The sequence below is a fragment of the Prionailurus bengalensis genome, chromosome B4, assembly GCF_016509475.1.
Source record: "Prionailurus bengalensis isolate Pbe53 chromosome B4, Fcat_Pben_1.1_paternal_pri, whole genome shotgun sequence".
NCBI classification, from domain to species: domain Eukaryota; kingdom Metazoa; phylum Chordata; class Mammalia; order Carnivora; family Felidae; genus Prionailurus; species Prionailurus bengalensis.
This window is the reverse complement of record NC_057358.1, coordinates 10,361,895-10,386,645: the sequence shown is the minus strand read 5'-3', so window position 1 is coordinate 10,386,645 and position 24,751 is coordinate 10,361,895. Positions and strand designations below refer to the sequence as shown.

At 45.4% G+C, this 24,751-nt stretch overlaps 1 protein-coding gene across 15 annotated transcripts in view; it reads right to left on the bottom strand.

Annotated features, from left to right (window-relative positions):
- The window catches only part of CELF2 (CUGBP Elav-like family member 2), an 832,664-nt gene that overhangs the window by 5,768 nt on the left and 802,145 nt on the right, over window positions 1-24,751 (bottom strand). For 8 of the 15 annotated variants that reach the window (XM_043563375.1, XM_043563374.1, XM_043563365.1 and 5 more), the window contains 3 exons: window positions 11,538-11,657; window positions 4,394-4,591; window positions 24-167 (listed from right to left, as the gene is read on the bottom strand). In XM_043563375.1, the coding sequence (XP_043419310.1) occupies window positions 24-167; window positions 4,394-4,591; window positions 11,538-11,657 (462 nt within the window). Of the gene's footprint in view, window positions 1-23; window positions 168-4,393; window positions 4,592-11,525; window positions 11,658-24,751 lie in introns of all 15 variants that reach the window. The other 7 variants (XM_043563366.1, XM_043563369.1, XM_043563368.1 and 4 more) reach the window with 5 other exon arrangements.

Here is a 24,751-nt window from a genome sequence, read left to right as displayed (position 1 = left end):
CTGGCTTGGTTTCTTTTGCATACCAAAGCACTTGCTCAGATTGGTCTGTTTGTCAATGAAGACTTTAGCAGAGATAACATTTCCAAAAGGCATGAACATCTGCAGAATGTCCTGGTCTCCAAACTCCTGTGGAAGGTGGTAAATAAAGAGGTTTGCACCCTCTGGACCTAAAGAGGAAAAAGAAATCAGAGTAAGGTATTCTTCGCTTCTGAGTTCCCCAGGCCTCTTCTTAGGACTGCTTTAACAACAGGCTAAGCGTGTGCCTTCCTCTCACACTAAAGGGAACGAAACAGATGTATACATGTCAAGTGCTGGTATGTCTTTCAAGATGGGAATCACCTTTCAGATGTTCCAGTTTCCAGAGACACTGGTCTGTGGCTCGTATTTGCTTAGGGCACATAGTTTTAGTCTCCTCTTCTTGGGGATGAGGGCTGCTGCCGTAGGGTAGAGCTGGGGAGGAGAATGCAGGTGTGGGGTTTTCCCGGGTGGCTGTGTTTTTGTTGTATGTATATACTGTTTCTCGGGAGTTGAGAGTATCCTGTGTTTTCTAAGCAAATTGCAGCAATTTAGAGTAATGGATATAGCAGTAATGTTGCTTGGATTTCTCAATCATTTACCTAATTATCCATCCAGTTTTGATTTGCCAAATCTCTTAACACACAGTCTAATAATCATTTTTATTAGAAATGACTGGCAATGAGTCAAAGCAGGGAAAAATAGGTAGCTAGAGTTTCACTGGCGTGATAGGAATTATACCACTGGGGATTAGCCTTGGAAATGAACGCGCAAGGTGCCGACTCTAGTCAGAGACTGAACTCATCCAAGCTCCTCACGCTCCGCTGTCACTTTCCGGAGAAACAAGAAGCAAGGGCAGAGTAGGGAAGGTCTTCCTAGCTATGCTGGTTAGAAAGGTAGGCCCTCCTAAGTGTCTTCCCGTGCACTCTCCCCTCTCTCTATAGCCACCTGCACAAGAACCATCTGAAGGTTAAAAGGAGCAAAAAAGGAAAAGGAGGGAATCTGAATGACCTGGTGGGAGGTACCCATCTTCTAATATGTAACCGGCAAGAACACTTTCTAGGCTGAAGGCTGCCTGCGGTGGTTACAGATCTTCCCCCCTGCTGGTTCTCAGAGGCCCCGGGGCTAGATGCCTCTAGGATGTTCCAAGTTCTGGGCCTGGTGTCCCCTGGGGCGGGGACAATATGTAGGTCTATGAAAAGTAAAACTGGGGTAAAAGAACTTTGTGAAAATAAGAGAAACATCTTCATAAAGAGTCAAACCAAGTTTCTTCCCACAAAACAGGAGTGTTCTAATGCGTAGGACTTGTCACAAGGAAGTCGTCTTGAGGCAAATGTCTAAAGCCACACAGGTGAAGCCTTTCCTATTTAAGTGCCAACGTGACCACTTTAATTTTCGGTGTCACAGGTTGCACGGACAAAGCCATGTTCCAGTGCAAAGGAGGCAGTCTGTATTTAAAGGGACATGCTTGCAGGACTTAGGGCCCCACATGTTTCCTGGGTTAAAAGAATTCTTAAGCAATCCAAACTTAATATGGATACATGTAAAACCAAAACAGTAGAAATGGGTGCTCTGAGTGGTACTATGCCAGGCACATCTTTTGCAATACGTAGATTGGGCAAATCTGGTGCCATCCAGATTTCATATTCCTTCTAGATAAGAGATCCAAGTGTACAAATGAGGATTTAGGGGACCCACTTTGATCTGTGAAGTCATCTCAACTCCTGAAGCCTGGGGAGAAATGCAGTTTAATGTGCTCTGACAGATTTACTGGCCATGCCTGGATAATCCTGGCATTCTAGAACGCTAGACATTCTGATTGTATCTGAGCCAGAGATGGGGACCAAGAAAATACAAAATGGTACATCTAAGGAGGTTTTGTCTTCTTGTTCACTATTTTCTCAGGTAAAACTGCCACCAGCATCTCCTAGTGTATGACCCCCCTCCCTCCCTGTTTTTTCTTTACCCAGCAACAGTTTGATTTTGCAAACTGCCAAAATCGTGAACACTAAAACAATCTGAGGGTTCCCCCTATGTATCCACCTCTACGTTTAGTAAAAACCTGACAAATCACACATTCCTTGGAGTTTCCTAGTACACATTATTTTTTACTTCCTAGAGTTGCTTACATGGTTGGCCCCAGCTGGGTGGGTGCTCACATTTTGTATTTCTCATGGGGCACCTGGTCTAGCATGGAGTGCTGGGGTACCTGTGTCAGCCAGCCTACACCCGCCAGCTTCTGCTCAGGCCTCCAGAGGCTCTACCTCTGTGTGTGTGTGTGTATAAGCAAGAGACTTGCCTCCTGTAAATCAGGGAGGATGGGAAGGTATAAAGAAGGTCAGAGGGTATTTAGGAGGGACAGGAAAGGTGGTCGGTGTTCCTCATCAGCTTTCAGAAGATTTAGCTGGGCAAAATATCAAACCTACTTTAAAAAACAAAGCCAGCCTGGCTCATTTTCCTCTGGGAAAATATACACTAGGATACATGACTAAACACATCACTTGATTTTCAACTCTCTTGACTAAAGAACAAAACTATGGAGTAGAAAGGCTAAAAATCTATTCAGTAGTGGAATTCATCTTTTTTCTTCTTCTTCCCCTTTCTAGTATAATGTGCCTTGAAAACAACAATTTAGGTAAAACTAATATTAAGATGGTTTAAATTTCTTGAGCACACATCACTGGGTGAGAAGAAGGTGATCAGAGGAGAGGTAGGAGGAAGTGGGAAATGATTTAAAAACACTCAAGCCAAAAAACACCACCAACCACAAAAATCAAGCACTGAACCTTGCTACTGGTAGGCCCGATACCTAAATGTCAATAATCATTCAGTGGGTGGCCATTCTTCATGTTAATCCCCGAGAGTGAGCTACTACTGCACAGGCTATCCTGAAAACTCAAGGCATGGACACTGGGGGCAGTGGAGGAAGTGTTTGGGGCCTAGACTTCACCCTTCCACTGTTACATGCTGAGGCCACCGTGACTCAAGTTTTTCAGCGACAAGGGTTATGTGGCTTGCTGGAAGGCCCTGATAGGACAATGGAGAAGTGACCGACATTCTCTAAAAATCACGTAGGGACCTGGCTTTTATGTTCTTTTCTGAGAACAGTCTTATCTCATATGCGCCTCCTACCACCCTTATTTGTCACTATTTGGGTAGTTAGATCCTGGACCAAGGGACCTCAGTGCAGGCTTTTCTTGGGGAAACAAGGCATATATGACATGCAGTCTCCCCACACCTCGGGAGACACAGTGGACTGAACAGTTGTGCAGCTTTTTAAAAACCTACATTAACAGTTACAGCTGAGAGTAAAGAAACTTTCATCTATCTTTCACTTTTAACGATCTCTTAAGATTAGAAAAAAATCTTTTTTTACACATGAGTCTCTTTAAAGCCGCGTCCCTTTTAAGGTTCACTTTATAAAGTAAAACTATTCTATTTCTTGTAGAACACCAGATTTCAAGTCGAAGTTTGCACACAAGAATAGTTTGGAACTGTAGGGTGAGGATAAAGAAGGGGAAGAAATTAAAATGTCTTCAGTACTTCCCTACCGTAGCTTCTTCCCCCATACTGTAACAGGTCAGAAAGAGAATAAACATAATGTTGCAGATTTTGCTTTAAAGACACCAAAAGGAAAAAGGGAAAAAGACAAGCTGTCCCTCTCTGGACTGGCTCATGAACTATTTTACAATTAGCTTTAATTCATTCTTAGTATTAACTTCCTGATACTCAATTTGCCTTATTGGCAGAGGAGCAGGACAATCGGTCACTTAGTTACTTGCTCCGAGGACCCCCGATTAAACACGGACCCAGTCGATCCTAATGGTGGATCTGATCATCACCCTGGAAAGCCTCGCCTACCGAGAGGCAAGCTCCGTGGTCCCAGGGCTAGTGGACGCTGAGAAACCCGGGATGTGCCTGAGAGCGCTTTGCCCACAGGAGACTCTCCGTTCACCCCCTGCACTCATGCGGACTTGAGGTGTAAGGGGAGAAATCCTAGATGGTCCGCGCCGACTCGGGAAAGGGGGTTCCTGCGTTTTGAGGACAGCAATTCCTAAGTGATTGCGTGTAAGGGTGCAGTGGGGGAGAAATCCATATTGGGAGGTAAATTAAAAGAACGAAAAATTCAAAGATAAACGGACAAGGCTGAACAGGAGGGGAGAGAAGATTCAAACCAATGGTTTAGGCCTGTTAAGTTTCTTAAAAGGAAAAAAAAAAAAACCCAAAGACCCGAAAAAAAAGAAAACCACCACAAACCCCAGGAAGAACAGAAGTACGCTAACTGCCCTCTCGTGACGCCGGCCCCATCTAGCTTCTCCGAAGGCCGCCGCCACGGTGGGTGTTGCCCGCCGCGCCCGGGCCCGGGCCGGGCACCTACCTTCCTTCTGGCTGCCCGCGGCGCTCTGCTGCTGCAGCAGGCTCTGGCTGTACAGAGTGGGCAGCGCCGCGGCCGCGTACTGCTGGATCCCTGAGTAGGCCTGCGTGAGGGCGTCCATGGTGCCCGCCGTGCCATTCGTCAAGCCCGTGGCGCCAAGTCCTCCGTTCAGAGCCGCCATACCTGAGAGCATTTGAGCAACTTTACAAAAAACCCAACAATAGAGAAGAGAAACAGCACTTTTCATTAGTGCTTTCCAAAGGAAGTTAGAGAATCATTTGACACACGTACAACAGCAAGTGCATGCAGCCGGCACACCAGTGAAACCGACACGGAAGGAAAAACGCAACGATGCAGGAATACATCAACATGATGGTAAACAGACCACGCCCCCCCCCAAAGCCCCCCGAGCAATGACACCCTCACTCCCTAAGGCCAGCGATCGAAACTCACAGAGGCACTACCGACAGACAACACGTCTCCATTCCATGCGCTGTGCTACTGGCAAGTCCCGCTATCTTTTTGAAATGAAAGCCTTCTCCTTGGAGCTTAGAAGCTTGGCAAAAAACATTAGTGACAGAGGCTTGTAACATCTGTACACTTCAGTCCACCTCCTGGGCCCTCTGAAGGGCCAGGGGATGGCTCACGGGTTGGAGGAGAAAGGGGTAAAACTGGTGTCCCTAGGCCATCTGACGAGACGGTCCTGGAGGCCAGCTCTGTCCTCGGTGAGCCAGCGTGCGGGCAGTGCCCTTCCGGCTCTACGAAACAGCGGAGGGATGGTGTCAAGGAGGAGGACCTCAGGGAGAATACGCAAGCTGATCAAGAATTAAGGCGAGGAAAAAATGTGGACCCTTACTCTAATTGCAGAGAACCAAAGCTGCTTACGTAGTACCAGGGGCTCAAAAAAGAACGGGGCCATCTTTAGCAGCGAGTAGACGCGTGCACACGTGCAAGGATTTATCAGTGCCCCCGTAACCGGAGTTTCTACCCACGAAGGAGCTCCAGGTCATGTGTTTCAGTTAACTGAAGGGATACTCGTGTCTGTAAGCTGGATCTTGGCCAGTAACGGATGGGAACTGGATGCTGTCCAGCACCTTTTTCTTGGATCCTGGCTGCTCTTTTGCTGTTATGGTTGCTGACTGTGCCACATTTTCCCTGAATATGGAGTCAAAACAAGCAATACTTTTATAGAGTGTTAACTTTCATATGGACTCAGGAAATGGAAGAGGTGACATCATAATTGCTTTTAGTTCCCTTTGTGACTGAGACATTAAAAAAAAATAAGGTTTCTGGGAAGAAATTATTGAAAACATTAATGAAACACTTGAACGGATTAGGGCTATTGATTAGGGCTGTTAAAACACCTGAGATGACTAACTGAAAAAAAAGTGGTAAGGAGTCTAATGAGGATAGAGGACTAAAGATGCTTAGAAATTATACAGAGGAATCCAACACTAGATCATGTCACCATCCATCAGTGCTCCTGCCTGCCATCCACAGGAGACAGAGCAGGTGGGGAATGTTCTTACTCTCGACACGACTCTGTTATTCTGATAACTTCATCTCTTAGGTTAGGAGGAGTCAGACCGTGGCCTAACAGCAGAGGAAATGCGTAGCGCCTCGGGCCTGGTATTCTCTGGGGGGTGGGGGGCTTGAGGAGACACAGTGGGCCCTAAGAGAAATTACCAAGCACAGTGTCCTCGGTACAGACACGGCATTGGGCTGGGGTGCTGAGGAGAGTCTGAAGCACAGGAGAATGGAATAATAAGCCTGCAGAGAGGAAGTCCTCGCAGGCAGATCTAGCAAATTCAAATTAGGCAAAAAGGTGTTGGCCAGCAGAGGTCCTGAGGACTGTGCTTGAGGTTTCTTATTGTGAAGGAGTCTATTCTCTTAATTTTTTTCAGTCATGGAAATAAATACTGTTAAAGAGCTTAGAACTAGTGTGGCCTCCTAATTAATCCCCCAAGACACCAGCTAATCCCATTTACCTCACCCAGGCTTCTCTCTCCCACCCCTGCTATTCCTACGGCTGCCGAAGGGCTGGGGGGTGATTTCTCTTTTCTCCTCTGGTCTTATTTTATCCTCACCTCCCAACATTGGTGTGAATGCAAAGAAACATCGGTGTTTCTTTTCTAGAGAGGCGGGAGGGTGTAAAATAACTCCGGAAGAGCTGGGCACAGTTAAGTGCCCTGTGTTTCATTTCTGTCAGGCTGTTAACAGGTGCTAGGGATACAAGTGGTTGCGCCACGTGGCCCAGCCCTCCAGAAAGCCGGATTCCCGTGTAGGGGGAAATTCTAGTAAGAGTGAGTGGTGACCTTGCGCTCTACTTACACCCTGGGGCAAGGGTGCATCACAGCCCGCAGGGCCGCGCGGAGCACAGCCGAAGACCAGCTCGGCTGCCATCCACGTCTCCGAGTCCCCTTGCCGTCACTGGAACAGAGCGCCGCCACTTGCTGGTACCCGGTCAGCTAAGGGCCTTAAGAGTTTGCCGGCCCTGCCGCGTAAGAGCCTTCGGAGTGCCTTCCTTCGTAGTTTCCGAGGCCCAGCTTCTCCAAGAGGTGCTCCTTCGCTGCAGTGGTCTTTGGTGCCCCTGACTCCCTCCTTCTGTGGCACGGGATTTTTTTTTTTTCTTCTTTCTTTTTAGTCATCCAGGTTAGGAGAATTTTCTTCTCTTTCCCCCTTTTCGCCAATTGTTCCCCCCTCTTGAAACACAGAAGCAGAATGAACTTCAGTGCTCCTGAAAGACCGGATGGGTTTCAGGACCAGAATTGTTGTGAGGCTTCCGGCACATCGCCGCTGTTCTGCCTACACTTCACAGTGGTTGACTGTGTTTTTGGACTAGATCTCAGGGCAGATCTCCTTTCTGAAGGGTTGGCTTGCTTCAACTGATTCCATGCACGTGGGAGGTAGCCGTGGCCGGCCTGACCTGCCTGAGGTGGGGAGGGAAACGGTATCGGAGGCATCAAGCAAAGGGGGTGTGGATGTCAAAGAGGGGACTAGCAAGGGCTCTCCGGCTTGAGGCTTTCCTTCTTCATGGTATAACCACCCTTTTGAGCAAAAAATAAGTGTCAAAATTCTGACAAGTACAAGTGCAGTGAGAATATTTAAAACCAAAACTATCCTGGAGATTCTGGGGGTATGTGGTTGTCAAAGACAAGGTACAAGAAGTAATTGATTACCTTGGAGAATTTGAAAAAATCACCCAGGGAAGATTTATATTAAATAATTATTCTGTCAAAGATAACACCTGTCAATTCAGCTGCTGGTATCTGATTACATGTAAAAACTGTGGGCAGTAGAAAAAGAAGTTTGAAGAAAGTTAAATTGAATAAATGCTTCCCCTTAAAAGAGTAGGGATTTTCTTTCAAAAAGCCAAAAGGATCGGTCATTTCATCCCATGTAATCTAAATTCCCAATCATGCTGTTTGGATGAGGAACAAAATGACAGATGTGGCAACCTCAACAAGGGGAGGTCTCTGCGCATGGGCAACAAAGTCTGCATACCCTGCCTGTGAGACGCTTTAACTCTCCAAAGGTCCTCAACTGAGAGGGACCTGAGGAGCTGTGAGACGCCTGAGTAAATCTGCAAATGACACAGAAGGACCCACCAGTGTGAGCAGGAGCACTTTTGGTGGCCACTGTGAAGATGGTCCTGAAGGCAGAGGCGGAAGCAGCGTAAGTGCCCCCCCCCCCCCCCTGCAAAAGGGCAAAAGTGAGGAATGTATTATATTCCTGTAGGTTTATAGTCTATTTCCTGGGATGTTTTCCTTGCTGTAGACAAGATATACATCCTAAGCTGCAAGCTGATAAGAAGTGTAAAATGTCTAGAACCATGGTAGAGGAGTCTGAATATGCACTTAGCGGCATTTATATGTGTGTTTGTGTTATTATGGTCACAAGTGTGTGTGAGGTTGTATGTGCCTATATGTGTATCTACCTATGTACATTTCACATATTCCAAGAATACAGATTGAGAGTGATTTTATAATGCATACTTAAGAGTGACAAGCCAGAATAATATGCCCCAAACATCTTTTCTCTCCTTTACATAAAATACGGTTGACTCTTGAACAGGTGGGGGTTCAAATGAAAGTCTCTGTGTGTTAATTTTTCTCCCCCCAAACTTAACTACTGATAATCTACTGTTGACCAGAAGCTCTTAGCGCTAACATAAATAACACATATTTTGTACATTATATGTATTATACACCGTATTCTTAAAATTTAAGAAAATCATAAGGAAAATGACCACACATTTGTAGTATCCTACTTACAGTATTAATTGACAGAATTCTGCATATAAGTGGACTGCACATTTCAAACCTGTGTGTTCAAGGACCAAGTATTTCCACAAACACTATTCATCAGGTACTTGTGCCTGATTATATTCTGACAATCCTAATTTTAAGGGCTGTATGCTAAGCCATTTGGAAGAACGAGGTTGATTGGAACAAGGAAAAATAAGTGTGTCACCTGGCATACATTTAAATAGAGTCAGACACAGACTTTTGGGCAGTTGTGTCTACAAAAAATATCTTCTTCGTCTTAGCTTAGATCTTACTACACAAAACATGCCTGGAGAACCCTCAGATAATCCAGAAGTGAATCACCCACATTCCTTACTTATGATCTTGACAATTTCTGCTTTTAGCTTTAGGGTTCAACTGTACTTTTTTAGCCCCTCCATTCATGAATGTATGGAGCAAGGAAAGGGACATCAAACTTGAACACTTTAATTTAGCTTCTTTTCTTCGACCCCAAACTTTATTTTAGGAGGAGTGAAGTGAAGTGAAGTGAAAGGGGTAAAATTTATAGGAAGATGAGTTTGGGAATTAATTGGATTCCGTCTACCTACATTCTCCTGGCTCCCTGGTCCCTGGGAAAGAGGACTCTATTCAGACAGCCAGAGAATTCTTTCAGTACCAAGTAACTGTTCCTGGGATGGAGTAGGGTAGGAAACAGCAATGATAGGGAAACTGTGGCCAACTATTTCAGAAGCTGCCTCTATTCCGGTACCCATTTCTTGAGTACCTTCTCTGAGAATTTTCCAGTAGGACAGGTAGCATCATCATGTCTGTTTAGGCAGAATGGTCTGAAAGAGGACACTATATATTTTGGGTTTTCCTTGGTATTTGAAAGGAAACAAATATCTGCTCCAAGCCAACGTTGGGATTGTTAAATAGCTCTGTGCTAGTAACACTTACCGGATCAGAAGGAATGTGGTTTTGTTTGTTCATGGTTTTTGGTTTAATTAAACACTTTTCCTGGTTCACACTGGTTTGGTAGGGACTGTTCGAAATGAGACACATTTTTAACTCCCCATGAACTATACATACCTCTATTACTCCAATTGCAAACAATTTAAAAAACAAAACAATTTAATAAGGCTGTTGTCCTTGCCAGAAGCAACATCTGTATGACATAGACCCCACACAAGAACTAGTCATAGTCTTGGCCATTCAACACAGTCCCTCTATAGTCCCTCATGGTAACGATAGGAAAATACCAGCAAAGCACAACAGACGAGGATGGAGAGAGGTGGACACACGGACCCGAGACAACACACAGCAGTCATGAGCACGTGCTGAGGAGGACAGCCATTCCCACTGGCCTGTTACTTTGCAGACCAAGGACAGGACAGGCAGGCGATCAAATCAAAGTCCTTGTTTTAGGGGAACTAGGTCCTGGGGCAAGAGAAGCAGCATGAAGGGATGTGTGTAAACACCCATGTCTGCAACCAAGGGGGAGGAAGTGGGTTGGAGCGTCTGCAGAACAAGGTCAGAAACAGGAGTAAACGTGATGAGGGCTCCTGGGCTGCTGGAGGTGGGCAGCTGGAGGCCGTTTTACTGGAATAAGACATTCTGTTGTCACATGATTGCCACTTAATACGCTATTTGCTAATCAAGAGCTATCATATCTAGAAAGAACGATCCCCCCCACTTTTTTTTTTGGCCTATGGTCAGATGAAACTCAGTCCCAATTTTTGTTTGTTCTTCCCAGAGCATCTGAACAAAAGTGTTTATTAAAACTTGGAAATTTGATGAGGTCTAGATTTTTTGTTTTTGTTTTGCTGGAAAAAAATGGTAGTATCTGATCACCCCTTGAAAACTGTTCACTTGTTGAGTCATGGGGTAAACTAACTTGCCAGGGACCCTTTCTTAAAGCTTGAAGCAGGCAGGTGCTGTGTTGCCTGCACTGCATGGAAGATAACTGGGCCCCCAAATCAGAAATCAGATTTGCTCTGGGCTCTCCTGGGCTTGGCTACTCTTGACTCAGGACTGAACTGAGGGAAAGGCAAACGAGATGTCCCTTCTATGCGTGGAGGGTCAGTTCTCCCCAGTGTAGGAGCCAGTGCCGAGCACAAGCCTAAAACATGACTTTATCCCCCACAGCTCTAACGTGGCAGAAATGGGCAGGCTGTGTGGGACGGAACCTGGAGCTCTCCAGGGAGTCCCTAGGTTTTGGGCTGAAGTACTTCTGGAAGCGAGTTGCCTCACTCTGCCTCAACCTGCCATGGTGACATGAGCCTCTTCAGAGATGAACTGCTGTTGAGTGAGCCGTCTGTGAGCGCTTAAAGACTCCACACAGTACCACTGCCAGCCGGGGCCTTTTCCACTCAGCCTTATTTCCTCCTTTCCAAGGCCTCGTGCTTCTCTATATAGGTCATCAATCTTTAGAGCAAGAGGGTACCAATAAAATCGTCTAATCCAGAACTTCCAGTTTTCAAATGGGACTCTGAAGCCTGGGGTGGGTGGGCAGTGATTTGCTGAGGTTTCTGCAGGTGCCTGCCAGATTTGGAACTGGACCCACGTGTCCACTTTTCTATTAAAACACACTGCCTCTCAGAAGAAGAGAACCAAAGCATGCCCCTGTGAAAGCTGCAACTAGCTGTCAGCCACAGAAACCTATGAGTGAACGAACACACGTTCTGAGGATTAGAAAAAAGCCGGGGCGACGAGGGCTGGGTCCCTTTGAGGCAAAATGAATGTAGATGGCATGTGCCTAGCGGGGTATGTGCTCCTCCATCCCAAGCTTTAGTTCTCCCTGTTACGTATCCTTTGCAGTTCAGGGCTGGCTGACCATTTTCTGGGGCGAATTTGGGGGAAGGCTGTCCACCAGAGCAGCAAATACTCACTGTTTATGGTACCTGCTAGTGCATTAATATTATTCAGTCCGACAGTGGCTCCCGCCAGCCCTTGCAGAGTCCCAAGAGAGGTCAGAGAATTCATGGCCGCACCAGCACTGGAGTTGGGGGTTGAAGCAGCCACTGAAAACCAAAACAAGACAGGAAAACGGGGAGAGAAAACACAAGATGAGTGAAGGCCAAGTGGCCCGGACAGTAATCGTCCTCTCCACGGCAGCTGGAGCTGGGGGCTGAACTGCGAGCCACACTTAACGCTTCCCATCGGAGAGACACATGTGGGGCTGTGCTTGGGGGCAATTCTGGCGGTTAGGTTTGGTGATTCAAGTAAGCCATCACAGCTCTGTTCGGCCAGTCAGTGAATATGCTCACTGCTCGTTAGTGGGGGTGAATCGGCAAACAGGAGGCCGTCTTCTGGGTAGGCTGCCCCCCACACCCCCCCACCAGCCACAGGAGGGCAGCCTCAGTCCTGCAGGCTGAGGCCTTCTCCTATTCACCAGTGACTGGCACAGAAGTGGGTAGGGGGTGGGAGTGAATGGCAGTCCTTGGTTTTCTGTTTCTGCTTCAGACTCAGCATTTTCTTTTCTCACTGAAATTCTGGAAAAAAAAAAAAAAAATCCTACATCTTCCTGAATTTGACAGAAGACTTCAGGGCCCAGGCAGTGGTGGTAACAGGGTGAGGAGTGGTAGGAGACAAAACCATTTTGCTCCAAACTCTCTCTTACCCCCCAGCCTTTTAGGTAACAGCTTTACTGACAGATTACTCACATGCCATAAAATTTGGCCCTTGAAGCATGCAAGTCAGTGGTTTTTAGTATGTTCGCAGTTATCCAGCCGCACCACCATCTAACAGAATATTCTTACCCCGAAAAGAAAGCCATCCTTGTTAGCTATCATTCCCCGTTCCCCCCACCACTTCCTGTCTCTATGAATTTGCTTAGTCTGGATATTTCATGGAGGTGGAATCACATAATTTGTGATCTTTTGTGACTGCTTCCTTCACTTAGCAAGACGTTCTCAAGATCCCTCTGTGTAGGACGGGCCAGGATTTCATAGCAGAGTAATACTCTGCTGTATGAAAACACTACATTTTGTGTATCCATTAATCAGTTGTGGACATTTTGATTGTTTCAACTTTTGGGCTAGTATGAATAATGATGCTATGAACATCTACCACAGGCTTTTGCATAGCCATAAACTTTCATTTTCATTTGAGTACACACACACACACACCCCACACCACACCCAGGAGCAGGACAGCTGGGTAAGATGATAACTTCCTGCTTAACATTTGGAGGACCTGCTGGACTGTTCTCCAGAGCAGCTGCACTCTCTGTCCCTTTTACACCATTACATAATGGCGTCTGTAAGTAGTATGTCACGTGTCTTACATTTGTATACGCTTGTACAGCTTCACACTCCGCTGACTTTTTCCATGGACATCACTTCGCTTTATCCTGGTGATGGAGGTGAAAGCTGAACCGAACTCTGACCAGCGCTAAAAGCAGCACCTGGTCCTTTTCTAGCTGTGAGATCCAGGATGGCCAGGAACTTCATCCGATCTCCTGGAATGTTCCTGCTCAGCGGGAGCTCATCCTTCCTCTGCCTTCAGAAACCACAAACAGCACTGCTTGAAAAGCACCTTGCTTGGGATCCCTCTGGGATGAGGCCAGATCAAATGCCTAAAAAATGAATTCCTCACCTTGTCACATTTCAGTCCATGTAGGCCATTAGCTTCTCACACCTCATAATGCATATCTCTTTTTAAAAGAAAATGATATATAATCCAGTGTCTTTAGTCCTTTTGTATTATGAAACTTTTCAAATACACAAGAGAAAAACATGACAAACTCCCATAAACTCATAGCCACATTCTAGAATATTTGAGAAGCAATTTAATCTATTTTTTTTAATTTTTAAAAACATTTTATTTATTTTTGAGAGAGACAGAGTACAAGGGGGGGAGGGGCCGAGAGAGAGGGAGACATAGAATCTGAAGCAGGCTCCAGGCTCTGAGAGTCAGCACAGAGCCTGATGCGGGGCCTGAACTCGTGAACCGTGAGATCATGACCTGAGCCAAAGTCGGATGCTTAACTGACTGAGCCACCCAGGCGCCCCTTCTCAATCTCTATTTTAAAGCCAATTTCAGACCTTCTGTTGTCTCTCCCCTATATACTTCAGTCTGCAACTCTAAAAACTGTGGACATTTTTTTAAAAACTCAAAACCAGTATTACACCTCACAAAAATAACAGTAGTTCCTTGGCTTTATTATGTAATAATACCTTGTTTAGGATTTTTTCGTCTATGTACATGAGTATGATTGGCATTTGTTTTCCTTCCTGTGTGTCTTTAGTTTTGCTAATAAGCTTTCGCTAACCTCATCAAATGACTCAGGCAGTGTCTTTATTTTTGCATTTTCTGGGATAAACTGTAAAAGATGGCAATTATTTCTAACTTCAGTGTTTCATAGAACATGCCAGTAAAAATGATGTGGACTTGATATTTCTTCATGGGATGATTACATTTCCTTAACTAAGATTGTTCAACTTTTCTTGTTCTTCTCTAATCAGTTGTATTCAGTTATAGCTTTCTAGGAACTTATGTATTTAAGTTTTCAAGTTTATATTGGCAAAAATTATTCATAACATGCTCTTAATAAATGTTTAAAGTCAGGAACATTTACAATTAAATCCTATTTCTTTGTCTGCTTGTGCTGTCCGTTACTGAGAGAAGCATGTGAAAATCTCCCACTGTGGTAATGTCAATTTCTCCAGGTAAATATGGACATTTTTTGGAATACATCTCGAAGCTATGTTACTCCTTGTGTAGATGTTTGTAAGTTATTGTATCTTGTGGTGCAATCAACTTTTTGTGGCAGCTCTTATTTCTAGTTTCTTCTTGAAGTCTGTTTTGTATGATAAAAAATAAAAGCATCAGACTTTTTTGGTTATTTGCATGATGTATCTTTCACCGTCGTTTTGCTTTTTTGTCTACTTCTGCTCTATCTCTTATAATCAATATGTAAAGAGGTTTTAAAAACTACAGCCTAATAATCTAACAGTCTTGCAGTAGAAATGTTTAAATTTTGTGTTCTATGTCCTGCCTATATTTTTTCCTCTTCTTTTTTGCCTTCCTTCTTAGGACTATTATTTACTTTTTTTCCCCCATTCCATTTCCCCCTCTGCTACTTTGGAGGTAATGTATATTATTTCTCTTCTTTTATATATTACCATAACAATTTTAACAAACATAACTTATGAAAGTCAAAGGTAATCATTACCTTTATTTCTTGCCACAACATTTGCGAGAATGTTTCTCCATCTGTGGACTTTTAAGGACAATTTCTAGAGATTTTAAGTGGTTGACTTTTACAATTTTTACCAGTAATGGTGGTTTCACGGGGTAGAGGGTTCACAGGTATCCTCACATTACCATTCTAGAAGTATTCCCCTGGCGTCACCTAAAATTGTGTGAAAGTTCTTCAGGCTTTTATTACTGGCTTCGAATCAGAACACGCATGAGGGATAGTTTTTACCCCTCACTCCCTGGCACAACAGTGTGGGAAGGGCTATTACATGGAGACTGACACTAGATTTAAGTCTCTTTTTCCATGGGAAATAGCCCAGAAAGGAGGACTTCTGTTTCTGGCAGTTTATTGGTCTAGGTGACCAGAGAGACTGGGGGGGGGGGGGGGGGGGGGGGGGGGGGGGGGGGAGGGCAGTAAACACCAAAAGAGTAACAAGCACTATAAGATATCTTTTAAAATATTGCTAATCATATCAATAGTAATTTAAGACAGATTAGGACACGGTGCTGAGGTAAATTAACTGTCAACTTAGAACATCCAACAAAAATATATTTTGGAAACTAGGACAAAATAAATAATTGTCACATAAAAGCTAAGACTTTTTAACCAGTGGACCCTCACTAAATGTTCTGTTGGATAGGATTCAAACTAAAGGAGAAATGATCCCAGATGAAAGAAGGAATAATAAAGCAAAGGAAGTAGTAAATATGCAGGCAGATTTAAATAAATGCTATGTCTATAAAGTAACAGAGTACTGGGATGAAACACACTGGAGCTAGAACTGCAATACATGACAATGCGAATACACCACACATGGGTTGGGAGAGAGGCTCTTCTGAATTAAACTAGTTTCTTCTTCTTTACCCCTCCCTCCCTCCCTCCCTTCCTTCCTTTTTGAGAGTAAGTGGGGGAGGGTCAGAGAGAGAGAGAATCTCAAGCAGGCACCATGCTCAGTGCAGAGCCTGATTTGGGGGCTTGATCTCACGACTGTGAGATCATGACCTGAGCTGAAATCAAGAGTTGGCTGCTTAACGGACTGAGCTACCCAGGTGCCCTTCAGTTAAAGTATTGTAAGGTCCTTGAAAGAAGATATTCAGGTAAATTTGCAAAATCTCAGAATGAACAGCAAGAGTCTGTGGCATTTGAGCCACAACCTGCTCCCTCCCTTTCAGCTGCTCCTCTCCCACTTCCCCAAGGTCAGTGTATGTAATGGAAGCTCAACTCCAGGTGGTTGTGGCCAAGGAGCTAAGGGCTTCTTCTCCCCACAGGTCCAAACCTAGGGCTATGGTTTCTCCCAGGGAAGGGCAGGCCACTGGCATTTTTAACCACACCCCTGGCTCTGTCTTATGGAAGCTCTGTTCCGGGCCAGGAAGTGTGGGAGTCCTGTCCTCAAAGTAGCCTCTGCTCACTGAGCAGGCACCAGAAACTGTGTTTGAGAGGGTCCAGATACTGTACTTAGCAGACAAAGACATCAAAACAGGTCCTATAAATATGTTCAAAGAACTAAAGGAAAACATGCTTAACGAAAGGTATGATGACAAAGTTGCATCAAGCAAAGAATACCGATAAAAAGGGAGATATTATAAAAATGAACAAAATGGAATTCTAGACTTGAAACGTAAATTACAGAAATGAAAAATTCACTGTGGGGGCTCAACACTAGATTTGAAAAGGCAGAATAACAAATGAGTTTGGAGAATGATGTAGATCATGCAGTCTGAAAATCAGAGAAACCACAACGAATAAAAAGGAACAGAACGTCAGAGGTGTGGCATGCCATGAGATACAGGAGTGTACAGATCCTGGGGGTACCACGAGCAGAGAAAAGAATAGAAAAAATAACGACACAAGGACTGAAAAGTTCCTAAACGTGACCAAAAACATTCATCTATATATCCAAGAAAGTCAATAAACTGCAGGTAGGATAACAGAAGAAGATCCACACCCAGACATGTGATAGTAAAAATACTGAAAGCCCAAGATGAAGAAAAAAAAATCTTGCAAGGAGAGAGTGGACAACATGACTCATCGTGTATAAGGGGATCCCAAGAAGATTAACACCTGGCTTCTCAGCAGAAACAGTGGACCAGAAGGTGGCATGGCACACTGCAAATGCTGAAAGGAGTAAAACACTATGAAGTGAGAATTTTATATCCAGCCAAACTATCTTCGGTAAACAAGGGAAAAATAACATTTCTAGATGAACAAAAACAGAATGTGTTGCCAGCAGTCATTGTATTACAAGAAATACGAAAGCAAGTTCTACAGGCTGAAAGCAGATAACCCAAGACAATAATTCAAATCCCTACACACATACACATGCATAACACCAATAAAGGTAATTATGTGGATACTTATAAAAGACTGTATAGTTGCATTTTTCTTTTCTTCTCTTAATTGATTAAAAAATCAACTGCCTAAAGCAGTATGTATATTAATTGTATCATTGAGTCTCTAATATACAGAAATATATTTGACATTTTAAGCACAAAGGAAGTGGGTAGGGGGACAAAGTTGTATTGCAGTGAGGAAATTATACCAGACAGTAACCACAAGAAGAGATGAAGAGAACCGGAAATGATAAATAAGGAGGTTATAAACAAACTCTACAGATACATGTATCTGCTCTCCTTTTTCTTTCAGTTCATTTAAAATATATAAAGTAATAATTGTAACTATACGTTAAGTTTATAACATACAAAGACATAATATGTATATAAATAGTAGAGAAAAGGGGAGGAAAGGAGAGTTATGTATAGGAGGCATGTTTCTGCATCTCATTGGCATTAGGTTAGTACATATCTGAAGTAGGTTCTGATAAGACAGGATATATGTTGTAAACCCTAGAGCAACCACTAAGAAAAGAAAATTCAAAAATATGGATGAAAATCACTGAAGAAATTCAAACATTATACTAGAAAATATTCACTTAATGCAAAATAAAGCCACAAAGGAGAAACAAAAACAACTGAAATACACAGAAAGTGAAAAGTAAATTTATGTCACATATAAATGCAACCTGATAATATTAAATGTGAATGAAGTAAACAATCCAATCAAAAGGTAGAGATTGTTAGACTGGCTTAAAAAATTATAAAACAAAACCTAGCTGTCTGTGTTGCTTATAGGAGGCACACTTTAGATTCCAAGACACAAACAGGTTGAAAGTAAAAGGATGGAAAGATAAATACCATGCAAACAACAAACTATATGCTATAATGAGACAGAAGAGTTTTGCATCAGTTTCAGAGAGAAAAAGAAAAGTGGGTCAACTGCTTGCATTGCAAAGGACCTTGATACACTTCTGTGAACATCTGTGTCTTTGTCCGGATGAAATACAGCTCATAAGAGAACACTACTACCAGTGGGTACGTCAGAAAACCCTCATTTTATTCAGCACTCTTTTTCTTTATGCCCTCAGACTCTTGACTGAGATCTTTCAGAAGGGAAAGGGATAGAAAGGAATAGGATAAGGAGAGCAGATATTCCTCAGACAGCACAGGAAATGATGGAGATGTGGAAATGAAGCAAACTGGGATAAGGTGTGGAGGGAGTCAGCCGAGTAATGGATCAGAACAGTCTCTCATTCATCTGAGAAACACAAGCTACCGTTATCAGAAAGGCCTCCAACTCCACTGCTGCTCACATCACTGATGAAGCAGAGGTGCCAAAGCACTAAGGTCAATGACCTGGAGAAAGTGCCTATCAGTTAGGGACACCAGCACATTACTAGAAAGACTTATGACACCAGTCGTCATGCTGCTGTGGAGTATTCACTGTAAGTGCTGGAGAGGAAATATATGACCGGACCTTAATACCTCAGTGTCTGCAACTTACATTTTCCAGACCTTGTTTATAGCACAGACATCATTAGTCTCTAATTCTTTCTGCTGCTCCCTGGGTGGTCACCCTGCATCTCCTCTGGTGGCAGAAGAGGATCATGAAAGTTGAGGTTAGCATAGGCATCCTGGAGAAGGTCAGGGGAAAGCTTCCAACATGGCCTCACAGACACCACAAAGTGAGACTACTGCTCTAAGCAACAAACCATTACAATCTCATTACCCCCGTTTACAGACAGAAAACTGGAGTCACAATGGGGCTGTCGTTGAAGCTGAGTGCTCTGGACTCAACCTTTCCTCTTCTCCATAAGCTTCCATTTCAGCATTTTTAAATGGGAGAAAAAAGAACACCCAACTTAAAAGGTTGTGAAGATTGAGTAGGGTGATCTAGGTAATGAACCTGGCACAGTGGTACCATCTGGGGACTTTCAGATCATAGTCCATTACTGGGTACACACCGAACTGAGAGGACAAACCTACGTAGGACATGTCTTGTAAAACAAGGGAGGAGGTAAGCTTCTCTCCAATCTCTGCCTACACAGCTTCAGTTACTGATGACTGGATGGCCATTGGTTCTGTTTCTGCTGGCTGACCCTCCTCTTCCTCACCACCAGTCACAGAGAAAAGCCTGTGTGCAGGGCCCAGGCCCCTCTCCCTCTTCAGCAGCCATGTCAGGGACTATGGGCCGTAGATGCGGCCTGCTTTCACTCACCCAGGGAAACCCAGAACGGCCACGGGCAGACTTGTCTGTCACCTACTTCTAGCTGGAGCTTCACAGGGGGCAAGAGGGGGCAGGAGCTGGGCGACATCAGAACTGGCTGACCTCACACTGTGGGTGCTCTTTCACACCCTCCATGTCTGTAAGATGGGCTTGAGGAAGAGGCGGGTTTAAGCCATTCTCTGCTTTGTGTGGGTAATTCTCAATTACGGTGGTGAGCAGCAAGCTGGAGAGAGTGTACCGTAGATGCAGACAGACACAGACAGACAGACAGACAGACACACACACACACACACACACACACACGAGCCATGGACGCGTAAGGGACAGGAGTGAGGTGGGGAGCTGGGAAATTCAGCAGGCCCACTTGTCACTGATAATACAAACAGTATGCAAGTTAGAGGTCTCTTTAGGTCTTGGTTTGCTATTTATTTAAAACCGCAGGAAGACTGGATACAGTCAAGTGGGCCTCTTAGTATGTGGTTGAGGGCTAGACCCAGTAGAAGGGTGGGGAGTGGGTGAAGGACACGAAGGACAGGGATCAACTGTGACAGCAAGACGACTGGACCAATGGGGTGCCTGGGTGGTTCAGTCGGTTAAGCGTCCAACTCTTGATCTCAGCTTAGTTCATGATCCTAGGGTTGTGAGAAGAAGCCCCTTGTTGGTCTCTCTGCTGACTGTGGAGCCTGCTTAAGATTCCCTCTCTCCCCTCCTCTGCCCCTCTCCCCTGCTTGTGTGCTCTCAAAAAAAAAAAAAAATTACAGAAAAAACGCTGAGTGAACTACGTAACTGACGTTGAAACGAGAAGACCCTGTGTGCCCCACAGCTTCAGACAATACTCTGAAAATTCACCCCAACTGGAGTCTCATTTGGAAAAGATGGCTCAACTGCGATCTAGCCACCTTTAAGAATCTTCTGAATTCTAGCAAATAACCGCTTTAAAGCAAAAAGCCTCAAGTTTGTCACACAGCCAGTCTTAATCATGTGCTCCAAAACCAAATATTCAGCAGACACACAACAGAGAAAGAGACCCCAGACACGAAAGACAGAGACAAATTCAATGCCAACAACACACATATTTTCCTATTTCTGTGTTGGCCAACTGGCAAGAGGATTCTGCCCATCTGAAATTCCCTCTGGTCTCCACCAAGAACTGTATCCTTCACTTTCTCCATTAAACTGTTTATGACATGCCAAAGGCACATTTTGGGAGAAGGGTGGTAAATAAACCTGCACTCTCCATCGTCCATGGCACCTCTTTTAGTAGAAGGCTGCTCCATACACGACAAAGCCCAGAGGCACACAGGCCAGGGGAGCAAAGCTCGGCTGCCCTTGCTCACGCAGTGCAGACGTGTCTTGTCAGAGGTCACATCTTCAGCCTGTTTTACTACTGCTTAGAAACTACCGATGAACCCAAAGAGGTTGTGACTGGCCGGCTAACCAGGAACTAAAATGGCCATGCAATAAACACAAGTCCTGTTTTCATTACCTCATACAGCAGTACAGTTCTGTGCTTTCTTAGGAAAGAATGAGGGAAGGGAACAGCGTTAGAGACTGGGGGGTGGGGGAAAGGAAGACTGGTGGTGAGCATCACAGGATTTCTCTGCTCTTCTGAGGTTAATTCACTGCTGGGAAGACGCCAAGCTCAACAATTCCCATATGCCTCTCCCAATCTAAGTGAGAAGACGGGTTCTTTCTCCTTGAACTGCACTAGGTCTTGGATCAATAATACACTGAGTAGAGTTTCTTGGCCCAGGTCAAAGCTTCAGGTCATGGATGGCATGCCTAGATCACTAGGTTTCCTTGCTATGCCAAGGTGAAAGGAGGAGGGAGAGAAAAGAGTGCTAGACGAGCCGGAGGAATATCCAACGTCCAGCATCTCCAGGAGAGCCGAGCGCTGGCTCACCTACCCTGGCCAGTGATTTGTTTCTCTCCCTTAATCCCCATCGACAGGGACAGACAGCACTGCCTTGCACATATGTTCCTTCATTCCAACTTGGATCCTCTGAGGCAATGCATGAACTAGACTGAGAGTCTTCTCCACTTAGAAGATGGAAAGCAGAGGCTGAGCGGACCTGCCCGGGGCACACAGCGAGCAGTGGCACAGGACGGGGCCGGTGCTGTAGCTCTGTGGGTGAGTCCCCGGTGAGGAGGCCATCGGGATAGCTAACAGCTGTGGGAGAAGGGCTCTTTGGGAAACTTTCTCAAAGCAGCCCAAAAAAACAAGCAAGCTGAATCTTACCTAAATTAAAAAAAAATGCTTCATTTGTTTTATATTTATTTGTTCCAGAGATAAATGCTTATTCTTTCTGAGCTTTCCAGAGAGAAAAGGCCCTTGGCTTCATTTCTCAGGAAAAAGTCACCCTCTCTCTGCCGTGTGGGTAAGCCGGACTCCCTCCCTTCCAGCCCCCACCAGCCTTGATCTCCCTAACAATGAAGCAGGTGACGAATGTAGCTGGAGAGACTGGGAAGGATCTGTCATCCGTGGGGCCGCCAAATTAAAACACAGGACACCAGTGGGTGCTTGATGAAGGCCTTCCTGCTCTCCATTCTCTTTCTGTTCTAACTTCTGCATTACTGGAGAGGGCAGGTAAGTTCATTTGGGTCCCAGGACTACGTCTGCAGAGGGAGACAAAAATTACTACTACATGCTCTATGGCTCCCCCCAAAGATGCTTGTGTTCTGATTCCTGCAGCCTGTGACACAGAGCTTCCAGGGTTTATAAGCTGCTCTTCAGAGGACCTTGGGATGAGGAGACTGTCCAGGATTATCTGCCTGGGCCCAGTGTAATCTCAGGGGTCCTGTCAATGGCAGAGGGGCTCGCAAGAGCCAGGGAGATGGCAGCGCGACAAGGACTTGGAAGGAGGGGCTGTTTGTCGAGGAAGCCAGCAGCCTCCGGAAGCTGGAGGAGCAGGGAAGTGGCTTCCTCCCTAGGGCTTGCAGAAAGAACTGCACCCTGCTGATACCCCTGACTATGTGGGGTGTCAGCCCAGTGACTATGCTGGACTTCCGGCCTACAGAGTCAGAAGATAATACACGTGTGTTGTTTCAAGCTACTACGTGTGTGGTAATTTGTCACAGCAGCAATGGAAAACGAATACATTTTCCAGCTCAGCTTCACCAGGAATACAGCTTAATCATGGCAGTCGCTAGCATTTACCCGGGGGCCGGCCTTTGTTCTAAGTACTTTCTGTGCATCAGCTCTTTTGTTTACGGTTAGCCTATGCGGCTAAGTAACTGGTGGAAGGTCCCACACAGCTGTAGGTTGTAGAGCCAGGACTTCACCTAGCTCTGGCTCCAGAATGTTAACACTATGCGCGTATAAACTTAAATTCCTGTTTTGCATCTTGTGTCTATCTTGGCTGCTGTTGAGATCTACAGAAGCAATGAACTTGTGGTTATTCATATTCACCCTTAATTTTCAGGCCCTGTCCCTTCCACCTGTAAGACCTTGGGCAATCCCTCAATTTAGCTGAGGCTCCGAATGATTAAAATGGGAATAATGTGACCCACCCTGAGAACTGACATGATAATCAAACAAATGAGGTGGCAATGATGCCTGACACACAGTAGGTGACTGATAAACACTGCTGATGATGTCTATCCGAAGGATGAGAATCTGGTCATCCTGTCCTCAGATTCATGCAGATTCAGTATTTCCCGGTAGGAGAGATGGAAGGAAGTGCACAGATGACCGACAATCCCACGGCCTGTACCACTGGTCTTGCCGTCAGGAATCTCGGTCTATGTGTATCATTCTGAGAGCCAGGAAGAGGGTGACCAGGCCTGCCAGTCACGCTGGTGAGAGAAACCGTTGATGAAAAGGTCAAATTTAGCCCAGAGAGGAGACAACCAAGGGAAGGGCCAGGGTTAGGTGCTGTCGTCAGAAAGACACTCTGTAGCTCAGGAGACCAAAGTGATGTGTCAATGGGTCAAAGCCGTAAGGGGGCAGGCACAGCATGAAGGGCCGGTTGTGGACCGAAGTGGCCCCAGAAGCACGTCCTCCCTGTCCGTGGAACTATGAAAGCAAAGGCCGTCAGGTGGTCATGTTTCAGGGGGTTTCTGCAGACCCTGACATATGCCTGATGGCTTTGGAGGTCCAACACTCCAACTCTTCAAAAGTTCTGTTTCTACGAGTACCAAACGCAGGCTGGCCACCTCTCCTGGCAGGGAAAACCAGGACTCAGAGAAGGCAGAATTCTACTGGTTTAAAGGCAGCACTTTGTGAAGGTTCCAATTTTCACTGCTCATGGTGTAACTGAAGAATGTGAGAACCCAGGGTCTATTTAGAGACCGCAGGGATCTACACCGACAGGAGCCCAGCCAAGCTGCAGACACCAACAGCTTCTACCTTCTTTGCTGGAAGAGCCGCCCCACCCAGCACAGCCATCTTGAATCCTAAATGACCCAGTCACAGAGGAAAGGATGTCAGGAGAGACAGGCCAGACTTTGGGGGTGAAAACTCGCTGACCCGCTCTGTGGGCCATGTGGTGAGGCCTCTTCTGTCTGCTGGAGGCAGGGACCACATTACCCTGTGAGGGTGTGGTATCCATACACACATTAGATGGAGCAAAGTCACTTTTTAAAAATTAGAGTCTAGGCCCTCGGGCACCTCATTCGCCTGGAGGTTACCTCGGACCCTCTGAACCAACATCCGTGGCTGCAGGGCCCAGGACTTGCCCTCCTGGCGTGTCTCTCACTCAGTGAAGTGTGGGAACCACCGGGCTGAGAGGCCTCCAAGCACAGTGGCACCTCACCCTGTCCGGCTGTGTGTGGGGAGTCTGGGGCCTGAGAAGGTAAAGGTTATAGGGGAGGTGAGGTTTGGTTTGAGATAAAAAGGGGAACAGATGCCGGGGGGGCGGGGGGCAGGAAACCAGGAGTAAAATGTTTCCTGAGTTATGGTTCTATCTTCCCGAAGAAAAAAAAATCCCTCCAGCAGATAAGCTTATTAATGAGAAGTTCTGCCTCATTTCCTAGAACCTACAGGAGTAACTAAGACGTAACAGGCACCAAATATTTGCTGAGCGGATGAATAAATGAAAATAATACTGAAGGCTGAGGCAGGTACATTGAACACCGTATCTAGTTTCTCTTAGGATGAGGCCAATCGAAGGCCTTCATGAGCCGGGTCAAGGGGATCCCATTGCACCTTATGAGGGCCCCTGAGGACACAGCCGAGCTAAAAAAAAAAAAGACTCTCCTCAGACTGTCCCTTTCTGCTCACAGGCCACGAAGAGTGTGGTTATTTTAAAAAATAGAATGGACGGGGGCGCCTGGGTGGCTCAGTCCATTAGGTGTCTAACTTTGGCTCAGGTCATGATCTCACGGTTTGCAGGTTCAAGCCCCACTTTGGGC